The 16,130-nt window shown below is 58.0% G+C and overlaps 1 protein-coding gene and 2 non-coding genes across 3 annotated transcripts; all 3 read right to left on the bottom strand.

Annotated features, from left to right (window-relative positions):
• Positions 1-2,115: 2,115 nt before the first annotated feature.
• On the bottom strand, positions 2,116-2,314 carry LOC126423323 (U2 spliceosomal RNA). Its single transcript, XR_007576140.1, has one exon. It is a non-coding gene; the product is annotated as a U2 spliceosomal RNA (small nuclear RNA).
• Positions 2,315-3,047: 733 nt separating this feature from the next.
• LOC126480402 (uncharacterized) lies at positions 3,048-11,240 on the bottom strand. Its single transcript, XM_050103865.1, has 2 exons — positions 10,718-11,240; positions 3,048-5,677 (listed from the first exon to the last, which is right to left on the bottom strand). Exons 1-2 carry the CDS (start codon positions 11,238-11,240, stop codon positions 3,048-3,050), a joined length of 3,153 nt encoding a protein of 1,050 aa, XP_049959822.1.
• Positions 11,241-14,493: 3,253 nt separating this feature from the next.
• Positions 14,494-14,679, bottom strand: LOC126421118 (U2 spliceosomal RNA). The gene has a single exon (XR_007576120.1). It is a non-coding gene; the product is annotated as a U2 spliceosomal RNA (small nuclear RNA).
• Positions 14,680-16,130: the final 1,451 nt, after the last annotated feature.

Genomic DNA, 16,130 nt, shown 5'->3' with positions numbered 1-16,130 from the left:
ATCGCCCTCGTCGTCAGCCCAGTTCAGGCCTCCTCCATCGGCAGGATAGTCTGAGCCAGGCGGCACAGACGCGTCGGACACAGTAGGATGTGAAAGGGTACGAGTACGCTGCATTGGCTGGTCGCTACCCTGGTCATGTTTTCGTTTTGCAGGGATCGCTCCCCGATCTCGCGAGGAACTGATAAGAGCCTCTAGTTGCCGAGCAGTTTGCCGCATACCGCCCGAGCGGTCAGCGGAAACAGAGCGGGAAACCGAGGAGGCCTGAGAGTCAGCCTCACTGCCGCTCTCAGGGGGACGGAAACCGTCTGCCTCCTCCGCCGGCTGGTCCGGGTTCGCCTTCTTGCGTCGATGACGACGGCGGGGGGACTTAGCGTCATCGGTCGGGAGGGGCGGGGTAGGAAGAACGACCTCCATCTGTTCTACAGCGACCACATCACTCGCCGTAGCAGGCACATCAGACGCCGCCGGCGGTACCGCCACAACGGGCGTCTGGTCCGGGACGGGTACGTCAGCCGGTGCACGGGGTGCCGGTTGCGCTGCTTCTGGCGGGGGGGACACGTCAGGCCGCTCAGCGGGACGGTGGGCAGCGCCCGCCACTACCTCGCTGAGGAGAGGCACAAGGTCGGTACCAGCAGTGCGTTCCCGCGGCAGTTGCACAGGACGCCGGCGCGGGCAGTCCACGCGGAGATGCTCCGTCGATTGACAAAGGGAGCAAGTCTGCGGTTGCCCAATATATGTGACCTGGGCCCTGGTACTCGCAACATTGATATACGACGGGATGTGCTGGCGGAGGTCCATGCGGACACTACGAACGCCGCTGTTGCCCTGGAAACGGTAGGCACTGCCCCACTTCTCATTCGTGATGCTGAGCACCGTGCCATACCGCGACAGGACACGGCCGATTACGTCATTGGGACACTCAGGGGGTACGTTAAATACCCGCACAGTCCGTATCCCAAAGCCAGATGGCACTATATGCACTGTTCCGACAGTTCCATCGAAGTAGCGGAACGGATGTTCGCCCGCGAGTGCCAGGCCATACTTTTCGTATTTCTCCTGGTCGAGAAATTTCACGAATAACGAGAATAAGACAAAATCCAGTTGAAAGGTGTCGACGTCATTTTCCGGTACTTTCAGATCACCAAATATCCATTCCTGTATTTCAAAGGCCGTAGGCCGTCTCGCTGCTCTGTCGAATACGCATTGAATACTGTTCGACCGGTTCGACATATTCACCGCAAAAATATCAACGCTGGAAAAACCAAGAACAAACGAAACGACCACGAAACGCGACTCGCGACCCGCTACAGAGCACAACGGACCGCTCCGACCGCGGGGTGCTTCTTAGCCAAAAGGCCGAGAAGCGATAAGGAAAAACCGCAGTCGAAGGGCCTAAATGCTTGCAGAGTGTGCGCTCCACATGTGGGAGTGACACACGGTGGTACGGGCCGATATGGCAACAGGCGACCGTCGAAAACATCGCAAAAGCAAGTGCCGGAAAGAAGGACAATTCGCGAGAGCACTCGTCAACAGCCCAGTACTACCCTCCATGGCGAACAGTAAACTGCGACTCCCATTTGAACGCCGCCGGCTGCCAGGGCAGTGGAGAAGCCGTGAGGCCGCCCCACAGCAGCGCCAGGCCGGCGCGAGCTACACCGGCGCGAGGCCGGCGCGAGCTACACCTAGCAGAGTGCCTACATCGTCCACCGCCTATTGCATACGTGTGTACACACGTATTCTGCGTGCGTGCGGCGGCGACGACGACGTTCGCGAGGAGCTAAGGATATAACTCCAAAAAATGTAATTAAAATTATCTGTGGCCGGACCATATGTGACGCCAACGAGGCATCCGAAGGCACCCTTCTGTGCCCACATAAATTACCAGCCTAGCGTAATGCGGCTGCAAGAGCGTTCCGGCTAACCGCGAAAAAAAAAAAAAAAAAAAAATAAATAAATAAATAAACTTCGTAAGATAATGTTAAATTAATTACAAGAAATCGAGGTGTGTAAGCAGCTAACTACTGGGCAAATCGACAACTACAACAAGTTTTGATACCAGCGGAATATCTGATAACTGCAGAATATCAACCCATTTCAGGCTATGTTTTAATTAATTTTAGGTGGGCCGATCCCGGCGGTACTGCAATGCCGGGCCAACCCGCGACAGAGGTGGAGCAAGCCCCTAGCACTCCGTCATGAGCCAAAAATGAGTTTAATATTCTGGTCCTGCGATGCAGGACGTATCAGATATTAAGCTGATAAGAACAGATTTTTATTTTCCGAGATAATTCTTAGTTACAGTTTTAAGAAGTATAAATTTAAGAAAGAATATTCATGACTCTATATAAATCGAGTATTACAAATTTAATGAAAATTTTAAGTTAAAATATATAGTAAACGGTTCTAACCGCACTTAAATAGTTGAATCTTATTCTAATTCGTGGGTTAAGCCCACTACTTTAATATTGGAAGACCGCGTTAGGCGCGGATGCTTAAGTATATTACCTTAAGATTAATTCCGCGATAGGCGCGGCCTTAGATAATTCACACTGGGGAAAGTTTGGACGTAGTTTTAGGGTCTATTTTATTTATTGCATTCTTCTCCATGCCCTGACAGCACACTGCACATGCACGGCTGCCAGCGGCTGGTGTGCCACGCACGCAGGCGGGTCACACACAGCCGGACTTCTCCCCTCTGTCCGCCTTGCGGCAGACGTCACCGGGGTGTCGTGGCAGGAGGGCGTTGCTTCCCACGCTGGCTGGAGACTGCCGGGCAGTAGGCACACGTTCGGCGCCGCCCAGCACCGCGCCAACCGAGGTGGGGGCCATATTCGGCGGACACCACGGAGGGAGGGGCACCAGGCAGCACCGCACGCACCGCTACTGACTCGGCACTGCTGCAGTGCGGCGCGAAGATGGTGTAGCGCCGCGGTCCCGCGTCGTGGAGGAGAATCTCGACGCCGACGTCACGAAGGCACCGACCTCGAAGTTCTCCGACGACTGCAGTCTCGAAGGTCTCGCAGCCTGACGTCAGAGCATGCCACAGTCTAGGGGGACACATACTGGCGGTGGCCAGTAATGTGTTCCACGTAAATGTCGCGGGACCACTTGATGGTGTCAGACACCATCAGCCGCCGCATCAGTTGGCAGTAGCGGCTAGCGATGCCTAGGTGCCGAAGCACTGCATCGTTCTGGCGGTCCCACGCCCCCAGACTGCCGACAACCAGGGCGTCGACAGTGACGGAATAGCCGCGAGCGGCTAATCCGCGCGCAACGTCGGCGTACTTTATCCTCTTCAGTTGCCGAGCGTTGTCGAGCGCAATCCGCCTGTTCTCGAAGGGGATTGTCACATCGACGATGGTTACAGTCTTCGCGACCTCGTCAGTTATTACGAGGTCCGGACGCAGCCCACTGCTGTCCCCTATGACGGCTTGGTTGATCCTGATGTCAGGAACAGCAGTGTTTCCTCTTCTTGGCCGCCCTGCGACTGCTGTCGCGAGGCGGTTGAGGACCGCGTTGTGGCGATACTGCAGGGCTGCTGAGTGCACCATGCACGCGTTAATTACGTGCGGGAGCGTCTCGTTGTTGTGGCCACAGCGTCGGCAGGCTTTGTTGTTGTTGGCCCGCCCATCAAAGCGGCGACAACCGTTCAGAGGCACGACTCCGAGCCTGGCGCGATGGATAAAGCGCCAGTCTGCGAAGCGGGTGTATTTGCCTCCCGCTATGAAGTGGTTGGACGCTGTGGATTCCCTGGTGCACTCGAACACCTTCCCCTGGTCCGGTTTCCTGAGTAGGATGTGGCGCAGGCGCTGCCTCAGACACTCGCGGAGCGTCCGCGAGAGAAGACGTTTGGCGCCCCCTCCCACCCGGACATGCTCGACGCCAGTGTTGGCGGTGCGTCCCACGCTGTCATCATCGTGCTGCGGTCCATCGCCGCCATCTTCGAGGTGTCGTGTAGTCCCAGGCGCCGCCCCCTCCGTGGCCGGCTGCGTCACCCCTCCGATGCCGCCGTGTTCCGCGTCGTCAGCGATGGCGGGTCGGCCGCCGACCTCCACCTGCAACTCAGAAAGCAGCTCACTCCAGCGCCAGGTGACGCCACGCGGCGCTAGGCGCCTTGTGGCGTTCCTGACGCGCGTCCACAGTGACTGGATGTCACCTCCGTCGCGTGCGAGGTCACCCTCAGTGCTGCCGCTAAGGTAGGTGGCCAAGTCGGAACGACTCGGCTCCCTCCCCAGTCGGCGGCGCGCGGCCGTAGTTAGAGTGGCCCAGGCGATGTCGCGGACGGTGGCGTCGTCGCAGTGCAGCATGCGGAAGCCGTGGACGATGGTGGAGATGTCCGCAGCGTCCGCGAGCGGCGTCAGGCCGCATCCTCCCTCTCCCAGCGCGAGGTACAGCTGTTCGGTGGACGCACGCTGTGGGAGGAACAGCCATGATTTGACAGCCGCTTTCACTGCCTTGTCGAGTGCAGATAGCGGCCCCTTGCGTACCGCTCCGCCCCGCATGACAAAGTCAAGCCTAGGGAGGAGAAAGACACGCACAGCGTCAATCTTCTGCCAGGGAGCCAGCAGGGAAGCGTCCAGGTGCTGCAAGTCGCGTCGAATTGCCGCGATCGCATCCGTTGGCGTCTGCGTGACTTTGTACCCGGTGGGAACGCCAAGATGGAGGTAGGCGTCACCCGCACCGAGCACGGCTGGTTCTCCCCCTTGCAGGGCGAATACCGAGCCTAGTGTCTGCCGACGGCGGATGTGAAGCGTGGCACACTTCGACGGCTTGAAGGTAAGCCCGGCCCACGTCGCCGCCTCACCCACAACATTGAGGAGCGTCTGCATCGCCTCTGAATCCCGCGCCAGAAGCACGATATCGTCCGCATACGCCAGTGCACTCACACTGACGCCGCTAAGCGGAATACCACACTCATTTCTGAGTGAGGTTGCGGCGCGAAGTACCGGCTCGAGCGCGAGATTAAAGACGATGGGCGACAGTGGACAGCCCTGCTTGACCCCCGCCTGGATCTCTATCTCCTCCGTTAGTCCGTCAGATGTACGGACGCGGGTGGAGCAACCATCGTACATGTCGGCAATTAGACGGTGCAATTGCTCTGGTAGTCCCATCCTGCTCAGTACTCCAAGGAGGTGAGCGTGAGGCACTGAGCCGAAAGCATTCGCCAGATCAAGCCAAGCAAAGCATGCTTGGCCTCCCCTGCGCCTTGCATCGTCAATTGCCGTCTGCACAATGAAGTTGTGCTCGTAGCAGCCTTCAAACGTGCGGAAGCCCTTCTGTTCTGGGGAGAGCAGGTTCAACCGCTCTGCCCAGAGAGAAGTGCGGTCCGCAACGATTGCAGCAAAGAGCTTAGAGATGGTAGAGCTCAATGCTAAAGGCCGCCAGTTTGTCACGTCCGAGACGTCCCCTTTCTTGTGGATGAGGACGGTAGTGGATATTTTCCACTGCACCGGAGTCTTCCGCTCTTTCCAGCAGCGCGAGAAGATCTTAGCTAGCACGTGGCAGCCAGGATCCTCACGTCGCAAGTCCGAGTAGGTGACTCCGTCTGCCCCAGGAGCAGTATTGCTCGCCTTCTGGAGCCGCTGTTGCACCTCTGAAGGTGTGATCGGCAGCAGGACCTCCTCGCTGACATCAGGAGGCGTGGTGGCGGCAAAGTCCGGGACAGCAGCTGGTGCATCTGTAACGGAAAAGTCGGATTTAGAGTATATTACCTTAAAGTGCTCCGTGAGCACGTTGCCATCGATTTGGCAGTACGGCGACGTCTCGCCAAGGACGCGCTGCATCGCCTTGCGCCGGTCCGCGCGGTACAGCTTCTGAATCTCAGACGCTGCATTCGCGTCGTACCGACGCTCGGCGGCCGCCGCGCGCCGTGCGCCACGTCCACCGCGCCGCCCACCGCGGCCGCGTGTAGGGGCAGGGGGAGGGGGATTGGCAGCAGCGTCGGCGCGGCCCTGGCCGCGGTGCGCTGCTGCTGGTGGCCCATCCTGTCGACCTCCGGCTGCCTGGCGTTGTGGCTTCGTCTCGGCGATGAAATCCTCGACGGCCGCGACGAATGCGTCCCACGGTTGGTTGTGGACGCTCTCCAGGGCCGCCAGCCAGCGCCGCTGCCTCTCCGTTAGCCGAGCGTCGGCCGGGGGAGGGGGGGGCGGAGCTGCCTCAGTTGCGCCCTGTTCGGAGGGTACAGGGGGGCCTGTCAGGTCTGGTGTAGGACGGGAGCCTTGCGGCGGGAGGTTGGGACTGGGCCGGGTGTTACGGCGTCGGCGTCTCCTCTTCTTGCTGCCAGTTCTCGGAGACGCAGCTGCAGTCCCTCCGTTCACGTCGCGCCGCTCCGTCGTCTGCGTCGGTGGTGGTGCCGTGCTGCCATCTGGCGTGGGCCGCTCAGTGCTGCTTTCGATCGCCGCGCTGGTGACAGGTGGCGCAGCGGTAGCAGCAGGGGCCGGTGTAGCTTGCGCCGGCCTGGCGCTCGGGTCGGGCGCTCCGCGGCTGGTGTTCGCCGCGCCGCCAACAGATGGCCCGGCGGTCGCCAGCGGTCCGCCGCCGGCGCGAGAAACACGGGGTGTAGCTCGCGCCGGCTGACCGGACGCGCCGGCTCGCCCCGGGCCGCTGCTACGCGGACTGGGTGCCCGACGATCGCTACCAGATGGCGCAGTGGTCGTAGGGGTGGCCGGTGTAGCCCGCGCCGGCCGGGCGTCTCGAGGTGTAGCTCGCGCCGGCCTGGCGCTCGGGCCCAGCGCACCGCGGCTGTTGTTCGCCGCGCCGCCAACAGATGGCCCAGCGGTCGCCCGCGCCCTGCCGCCGGCGCGAGATACACGAGGTGTAGCTCGCGCCGGCCGCCCAGGCGCGTTGGCTCGCGCCGGGCCGCTGCTACGCGGACTGGGCGGTATGATGCGCCGTCGGTCCGGGGGCGGTGGTCTGCGTCCTGCAGCACGGCGTCTGTCCCTCCGTGGGGTGACTACGTGCCACTCATGATCTGCAACAGGAGCTTTTTGGTTATTAGCACTCCCTGCCTGAGCGGAGACGGAGTGACGGGCGTCACTCGACGTAACCGCCGGCAGGGCAGAGGAAACGCGGCGCGTGTACGTCTGCGACCGCACAAGCACCACACCATCCGGTGCATCCGCCGGGCGCGCGGCCTTTGGTGCGTCAACCGGCGGCGCGGCTGCGCCGTGAATGACAACACCAACGGTCGCGGCGAGCGAGGCAGCCTGCCTGCCACTGCCCACCCGCACCGCAGAGCCACCTGTTGGCGGCGTAGCGAATGCGGGCGGCAGTCCCAGGCCGGTACCCACGCTCCCGACAGATGGCGGGCGGGAGGCGCCTGCGGCAGCCGCACGACGTGGCCAGCGTACGCCACTGGGTGCAATGGCCGGCGCGGGCCGCGGCGAGCCGCGGCCCATGCCGGACACAGCGCCTCTGGCCGGAGCGACGCGTTCGGCGGCAGGCGTCGGCAGCGGGCTGCCTTCACCTCCCGAACTTGCGCTCGGCACTCGTGGCGACGCGGTTGACGTCGCGGAGCGTGTCGGCAGGGGGATGCCAGACCTCCTCGGCGTGCGCACACAAAGTACACACGACGCGGGGGTGGCAACCACCGCCGTCCTGGGCGTCGCAGACGCCTGCACACTCACACAGGGTGAGGGCAAGGCAGCCTGTGAGCCCACCACGCTGCTGCGGGTCAGGACCGCCGCGTAAGTTAATCCTAAGTCCAGCCGGTCTGTCCTACTAGCTTCGGGGACCGGACTGGGCTGTGGCCATAGCCCCTCTCTATTATCTAAGGCTAGGCGGCCTATGGTACTAGCTTCCCGAGCCGCTTTCGCCTGTGGCTTGCGCCCAGCACTAACTAAGGACGAAGGGCCTGTCCTACTAGCTTCGGGGGCCCTCGCCTGTGACCTCCCGCCGGCTGACCTCTCTGGGTGCCCCAGAGAGCCAGACACGGCATCGTGTCCCATACTCACTCTCCCCCGACTGGCAGCGCCGGGGGTTGCGGAATCTGCATTGCAGAGCCGCTGGTGTAACCGCAGCGTCTTCAGCCGCGGGTCGCGTCGGCCGCAAAACTGACACTCGAAAACGGGAACCGTTTCCGGGTCGTGCAGCCTCCTATAGTGGCGGAGAAGGGCCGAGTGGTCCTTGTACTCGCCAAAAGTAGGTCTCCCGGCAGCCTTGGTGACGAAGCAGATCCGGCAGCGGAAGACCTCCGCCGGCAGCGTCACCACAAGCTCCATTGTTCAGGTCGCGGACCTGAAACAGGAGAATAAAAGCGACCGCTTCCCGGTGCAGAAATCAGCCCATATCAGCCCATATTAAGCTGACAAGAACAGATACTACACTTTTTTTTTTTTTTTTTTTTTTTTTTTTTTTTTTTTTTTTTTTTTTTTTTTTTGGCCTCCTTCCTCCCCTACAGCCCTACCTTGTCCTCTCCAAAATTGCCGCCATCCTAGAGTGTCGCCGCAGCACGCACAACATGGTGCATCGAGTAGCAAGACTTGTTGCCAGGAACGAAATTAAAAGCGAGGGCATACTCTGCTATGCCACAGTGGGCGACGACACGTGACTCAGAAAGACACCTCGCTCTGCAGGTGTGAAGAAATAGTGAGTTGAGAACCAAAAAGGAAGAAAGAAAGAAAGATAGAAATGAAAGGAAATTAAAAACAGGGACGGCAGCACACACAAGTGAAAATGAAACTGGCGAGATAATCCCATCGCCTAGAGAATTAACTAAGGATAAGCTTCTAAGAGTGATTGCGTGATTCCTATATTTCCAATAAAGTTTTCGCAATAATTGTTCCAATTGCGAATCTGAGGTCAGTCAAGTCAAAGATCGGTGCAAAAACCAGGGGCAAGCCCAGGCAATGCCTGGACAAGGTGCCCTAGGCAACCTGGAACACCGTTTGGTATCCATGGATCATTGCAACTTTCAAATACCGGGCAAAAGTGGTCGTATAGTTTCGAGCAGATTCCACCACGCGATGCTGGCTCCACAGGTAGTCCATGTAAGAGACAGCATCGGCGAGGGAAAGGCCGTAGATCGTGAAAATGGTGTGGCCCAAGAGCCACACCATTGCGTTACGCCTTGGTCGGGGTTGTGTTTGAAGATCAGGTGTAAGGAACCAGTCGGTGGATACATTTGCTGGCGTCGTCCCACCGATCAGCGCTATGAGTACACGTGCAAGGGTCCACACTTCCGTGACGTGGGGGCAGAGGAGGCGATGCTCCCTGGTGTCAACGTCACCACAGCGGCCGCAAGCAGCCGAGGGCCGTAGGCGGATGGCCGCCAGGCGATGGTTAGTGGGGATTAAATTGTTGACGACACGGTACCATAGCGCTGAAACTGCCGTGGGAAGGGCTGAGTTGTTAATATTAGCCCAAACTTGGCGCCAGATGACCGACGGTCGTCTGTCCTCTAATTTATGGGGCTTGGGCTGGCCTCGGAGGGCCTGGTAAAGGCGCTTCGACGTGCGTGCCTTGTCAGTGGCCACTGCGAGGACATAACTGCGGTGGAAGTAATAGTCTCTGACCGTCGTCAGCCGGATCGGAATATGCATCAAACAGACCGGTGCGCGCGCCGAGTGTGGACGATAACGGTCGAAGAGGACCGCTGTAGTCCCACCGGGGTCGGCGTCGCGCAAAGCGGCGACACGGTGAATCAGAAGGGCCGCACATTTCCGGGAAAAGTCAATGAGGCCAAGGCCGCCATCGACCTTCGGCAGCGTACAGGTCAGCGCATCAACCTTGAACAGCGCATGCCGCCACAAGAGCCAATATACTGCTTGGGAGATGGCTCGGCCGATCTGCTTCGGCAGCGTAAGGAGTTGGGCGACATACGATGCTCGTGAGAGGAGATAACCATTAATAAGCTGGATGCGTTGATGGAGGTCGAGCCGTCGATCAGCGTGGCTCACGCAAAGGCCCCTGATGCGTGTGAGAAGCCGCCGCCACGTGAGGGTTAACATACGCTGCGGACAGGCAGTCACTTCAAGACCCAAGATACGCTGTTCCCCTACAACTCGGTACCAGGGGCGTTCGACGGTCAAAGATCGTGGCCCTAGCGGAAGTAACACAGTCTTGTTGGGATTTAACTGAGCACCGGAGGCCCGTTCATAAACATCGAGAATGCGGCGAACGGAATCGATGTCCCTTGCGTTAGCAACGAACACACCAACGTCATCGGCGTAGGCCGCACAGCGGAAGGTGACGCCTGGGAGAACGACACCGTCGACCAACCGGCCAATGTCACGCAGCATGGGGTCCAGCGCTAAGGCAAACAAATACATCGACAAGGGACACCCCTGTCGAACTGACCGTTTGATGGGAATGGGGCGCGACCGGCAACCGTTCACCACGATAGTGGAATTCGCCCCATCCAAGAAGTTCCGGATGATGCGTATGAAGCGCTCCCCAAAACCCATCCGCGACATAACGCCCAGCAGGTAAGGGTGCGAGACCCTGTCAAAGGCACCGGCAAAGTCCAAGGAGAGAATGGCAGCCGGGGTGCGAGTGTCAGCGGTGAGGAAGACAACATCGCGGTACAGGGAAGCGGCGGTGAAGATGTTCCGACGCGAAACGCCACAGGATTGAGTGGGGCAAAGTACCTTAGTCATCGCCTGTTTGAGACGAGAGGCCACGCATCGTGCCACCAACTTATAGTCAGTGTTAAGGACAGTGATAGGACGCAGGTCTTGAGCTCGGCAGTGACCAGTCACCTTTGGAATAAGGGCAATACGTCCAGATAAAAAGTCGGCGGGTAAGTCGCATCCAGCAAAAATCTCCTCGCACATTGTGCAGAAACGGTCGCCGAGCAGGTCCCAAAATTGTTGGTAGAACTCATAAGGGAGACCGTCGGGGCCAGGTGACTTGCGTCCCGGACAGGCACGGAGGACAGATGTGAGGTCAGCGAGTGTCAGGGGCTCGGTTAAGGAGCCGCGGTCATGACGATCCAAAGAAGTTGGCACCCCACTGACAAGTGCACGTTGGGCGGCAACGTCGACCTCAACATCCTGGAAGAGGTGCGTGAAATGGTCCGTCAGGTGTTGGAGGACGTCGCGGTTGTCTGTGATACGCGCACCATCGTCTGTCTTAAGGCGCAAAATGGTGTTCTTCTTGGCACGAGTTCGTTCAGAGGCTAGGTGATAAAGGGATGGCACCTCGCCTTCAATCAGAGATGCAGAACGACACCGCACCACCATACCGTCGGCTTTCTCCCGAGAGAAGCGAAGGATTTGCGCCTTAATTTTGTTGAGGCGCATGCGGAGCTGATCATACCGGTCAGCAGGAAGAGTCAGGGCGTCAGTGAGACACTGCTGATAGAAGGCCAACGTGCTACGTTTCCAGTGGGCGACGTCGCGACTGTATTGCCGGATAACACGTCGCAGCCGGGGCTTCGCACAGCGAAGCCACCAAACCACCGTGGTAGGGTACCGGGAAGTGTCCACGAGACAATCCTGCCACGTTTTCGTGACAAGAGCACGAAGTTCGGGCAGGGACAGATGAAGGGTATTCATCTTCCAAGATGTGCCACGAGGAACCGGGGCAGGACCCGCGATACGCAAGGAACACGAATACGCACAGTGGTCACTAAAGGCCACGGGTATGACTTGGACGGCACAAAGGGCGGGAGTCAAATCAGTCGAGACATAAACACGATCAATACGGCTGGCTCCAGTGGGATAGATGTGGGTAAATTGCGTGTAGGCGGGATGGAAGTGGCGCCATGTGTCAGTAAGGTCAGCCGCCCGAAGGAGTGAAGCGAGCGCTTCACACCGCATAGGCGTCGGGACCTGGTCAACTTCGGCCACCACACAGTTGAAGTCTCCGCCAAAGACGATAGGGCGACGAGCTGCTAAGAAAGGGGGGAGATCAGACTGAAAAAGTGTTGTTCTGCCACGCCTGTGGTTAGCACCGGAAGGAGCATAGACATTTAGAAAAAGGACATCTTGAAGGATACATGCAAGAACGCGACCGTTGGGTAGCGTGGTAACGTGGGATGGAGTAAACTCTGATCGGTAGAGCAAAGCAGTACCCCGCCGGGCGTCAGGGTCGATGTTATACAGTGCCTCATAACCAGCAAGGTCAGATAGAAAAGGGGCACAAACTTCCTGGAGAAAGACCACATCAAACGCACCAAGGCGGAGAAAGTCCTTCAGAGATCGAAGTTTGACCGGGTTGGAGATGGAGTTGATATTGATCGTTAAAAGGGAGAGGGCTCCCGGCGGACGGTCAAAGGCAGGCATGGGAGAGCAACACAGAGTAGACAACGGCAGATAGGGTCACGGCCGTAGGGAAGCAGGTGTGGAAATATCCACACCAGAACCCAGCGATATCACCCCGGATGTGAGAAACAAATACCAAGCAGCTCATGTGGGGAAAGACCCACTCAATCACGCATGTCATCGCCCTCGTCGTCAGCCCAGTTCAGGCCTCCCCCATCGGCAGGATAGTCTAAGCCAGGCGGCGCAGACGCGTCGGACACAGTAGGATGTGAAAGGGTGCGAGTACGCTGCATTGGCTGGTCGCTACCCTGGTCATGTTTCCGTTTTGCAGGGATCGCTCCCCGATCTCGCGAGGAACTGATAAGAGCCTCTAGTTGCCGAGCAGTTTGCCGCATACCGCCCGAGCGGTCAGCGGAAACAGAGCGGGAAACTGAGGAGGCCTGAGAGTCAGCCTCACTGCCGCTCTCAGGAGGACGTAAACCGTCCGCTTCCTCCGCCGGCTGGTCCGGGTTCGCCTTCTTGCGCCGATGACGACGGCGGGGGGACTTAGCGTCATCTGCCGGGATGGGCGGGGTAGGAAGAACGACCTCCATCTGTTCGACAGCGACCACATCACTCGCCATAGCAGGCACATCAGACGCCGCCGGCGGTACCGCCACAACGGGCGTCTGGTCCGGGACGGGTCCGTCAGCCGGTGCACTGGGTGCCGGTTGCACTGCTTCTGGCGGGGGCGACACGTCAGGTCGCTCAGCGGGACGGTGGGCAGCGCCCGCCACTACCTCGCTGAGGAGAGGCACAAGGTCGGTACCAGCAGCGCGTTCCCGCGGCAGTTGCACAGGACGCCGGCGCGGGCAGTCCACGCGGAGATGCTCCGTCGATTGACAAAGGGAGCAAGTTTGCGGTTGCCCAATATAGGTGACCTGGGCCCTGGTACTCGCAACATTTATATACGACGGGATGTGCTGGCGGAGGTCCATGCGGACACTACGAACGCCGCTGTTGCCCTGGAAACGGTAGGCACTTCCCCACTTCTCATTCGTGATGCTGAGCACCGTGCCATACCGCGACAGGACACGGCCGATTACGTCATTGGGACACTCAGGGGGTACGTTAAATACCCGCACAGTCCGTATCCCAAAGCCAGATGGCACTATATGCACTGTTCCGACAGTTCCATCGAAGTAGCGGAACGGATGTTCGCCCGCGAGTGCCAGGCCATACTTTTCGTATTTCTCCTGGTCGAGAAATTTCACGAATAACGAGAATAAGACAAAATCCAGTTGAAAGGTGTCGACGTCATTTTCCGGTACTTTCAGATCACCAAATATCCATTCCTGTATTTCAAAGGCCGTAGGCCGTCTCGCTGCTCTGTCGAATACGCATTGAATACTGTTCGACCGGTTCGACATATTCACCGCAAAAATATCAACGCTGGAAAAACCAAGAACAAACGAAACGACCACGAAACGCGACTCGCGACCCGCTACAGAGCACAACGGACCGCTCCGACCGCGGGGTGCTTCTTAGCCAAAAGGCCGAGAAGCGATAAGGAAAAACCGCAGTCGAAGGGCCTAAATGCTTGCAGCGTGTGCGCTCCACATGTGGGAGTGACACACGGTGGTACGGGCCGATATGGCAACAGGCGACCGTCGAAAACATCGCAAAAGCAAGTGCCGGAAGGAAGGACAATTCGCGAGAGCACTCGTCAACAGCCCAGTACTACCCTCCATGGCGAACAGTAAACTGCGACTCCCATTTGAACGCCGCCGGCTGCCAGGGCAGTGGAGAAGCCGTGAGGCCGCCCCACAGCAGCGCCAGGCCGGCGCGAGCTACACCGGCGCGAGGCCGGCGCGAGCTACACCTAGCCGAGTGCTTACATCGTCCACCGCCTACTGCATACGTGTGTACACACGTATTCTGCGTGCGTGCGGCGGCGACGACGACGTTCGCGAGGAGCTAAGGATATAACTCCAAAAAATGTAATTAAAATTATCTGTGGCCGGACCATATGTGACGCCAACGAGGCATCCGAAGGCACCCTTCTGTGCCCACATAAATTACCAGCCTAGCGTAATGCGGCTGCAAGAGCGTTCCGGCTAACCGCGAAAAAAAAAAAAAAAAATAAATAAATAAATAAACTTCGTAAGATAATGTTAAATTAATTACAAGAAATCGAGGTGTGTAAGCAGCTAACTACTGGGCAAATCGACAACTACAACAAGTTTTGATACCAGCGGAATATCTGATAACTGCAGAATATCAACCCATTTCAGGCTATGTTTTAATTAATTTTAGGTGGGCCGATCCCGGCGGTACTGCAATGCCGGGCCAACCCGCGACAGAGGTGGAGCAAGCCCCTAGCACTCCGTCATGAGCCAAAAATGAGTTTAATATTCTGGTCCTGCGATGCAGGACGTATCAGATATTAAGCTGATAAGAACAGATACTACACTTTTTTTTTTTTTTTTTTTGTTTTTGGGCCTCCTTCCTCCCCTACAGCCCTTCCTTGTCCTCTCCAAAATTGCCGCCATCCTAGAGTGTCGACGCAGCACGCACAGGGTGCATTGAGTAGCAAGACTTGTTGCCAGGAACGAAATTAAAAGCGAGGGCATACTCTGCTATGCCGCAGTGGGCGACGACACGTGACTCAGAAAGACACCTCGCTCTGTAGGTGTGAAGAAATAGTGAGTTGAGAACCAAAAAGGAAGAAAGAAAGAAAGATAGAAATGAAAGGAAATTAAAAACAGGGACGGCAGCACACACAAGTGAAAATGAAACTGGCGAGATAATCCCATCGCCTAGAGAATTAACTAAGGATAAGCTTCTAAGAGTGATTGCGTGATTCCTATTTTTCCAATAAAGTTTTCGCAATAATTGTTCCAATTGCGAATCTGAGGTCAGTCAAGTCAAAGATCGGTGCAAAAACCAGGGGCAAGCCCGGGCAATGCCTGGACAAGGCGCCCTAGGCAACCTGGAACACCGTTTGATATCCATGGATCATTGCAACTTTCAAATACCGGGAAAAAGTGGTCGTATAGTTTCGAGCAGATTCCACCACGCGATGCTGGCTCCACAGGTAGTCCATGTAAGAGACAGCATCGGCGAGGGAGAGGTCGTAGATCGTGAAAATGGTGTGGCCCAAGAGCCACACCATTGCGTTACGCCTTGGTCGGGGTTGTGTTTGAAGATCAGGTGTAAGGAACCAGTCGGTGGATACATTTGCTGGCGTCATCCCACCGATCAGCGCTATGAGTACACGTGCAAGGGTCCACACTTCCGTGACGTGGGGGCAGAGGAGGCGATGCTCCCTGGTGTCAACGTCACCACAGCGGCCGCAAGCAGCCGAGGGCCGTAGGCGGATGGCCGCCAGGCGATGGTTAGTGGGGATTAAATTGTTGACGACACGGTACCATAGCGCTGAAACTGCCGTGGGAAGGGCTGAGTTGTTAATATTAGCCCAAACTTGGCGCCAGATGACCGACGGTCGTCTGTCCTCTAATTTATGGGGCTTGGGCTGGCCTCGGAGGGCCTGGTAAAGGCGCTTCGACGTGCGTGCCTTGTCAGTGGCCACTGCGAGGACATAACTGCGGTGGAAGTAATAGTCTCTGACCGTCGTCAGCCGGATCGGAATATGCATCAAACAGACCGGTGCGCGCGCCGAGTGTGGACGATAACGGTCGAAGAGGACCGCTGTAGTCCCACCGGGGTCGGCGTCGCGCAAAGCGGCGACACGGTGAATCAGAAGGGCCGCACATTTCCGGGAAAAGTCAATGAGGCCAAGGCCGCCATCGACCTTCGGCAGCGTACAGGTCAGCGCATCAACCTTGAACAGCGCATGCCGCCACAAGAGCCAATATACTGCTTGGGAGATGGCTCGGCCGATCTGCTTCGGCAGCGTAAGGAGTTGGGCGACATACGATGCTCGTG

This window comes from Schistocerca serialis, chromosome 1, assembly GCF_023864345.2.
Source record: "Schistocerca serialis cubense isolate TAMUIC-IGC-003099 chromosome 1, iqSchSeri2.2, whole genome shotgun sequence".
In the NCBI taxonomy this organism is placed as follows: Eukaryota; Metazoa; Arthropoda; class Insecta; order Orthoptera; family Acrididae; genus Schistocerca; species Schistocerca serialis.
This window is presented reverse-complemented; position numbering and strand designations above follow the sequence as displayed.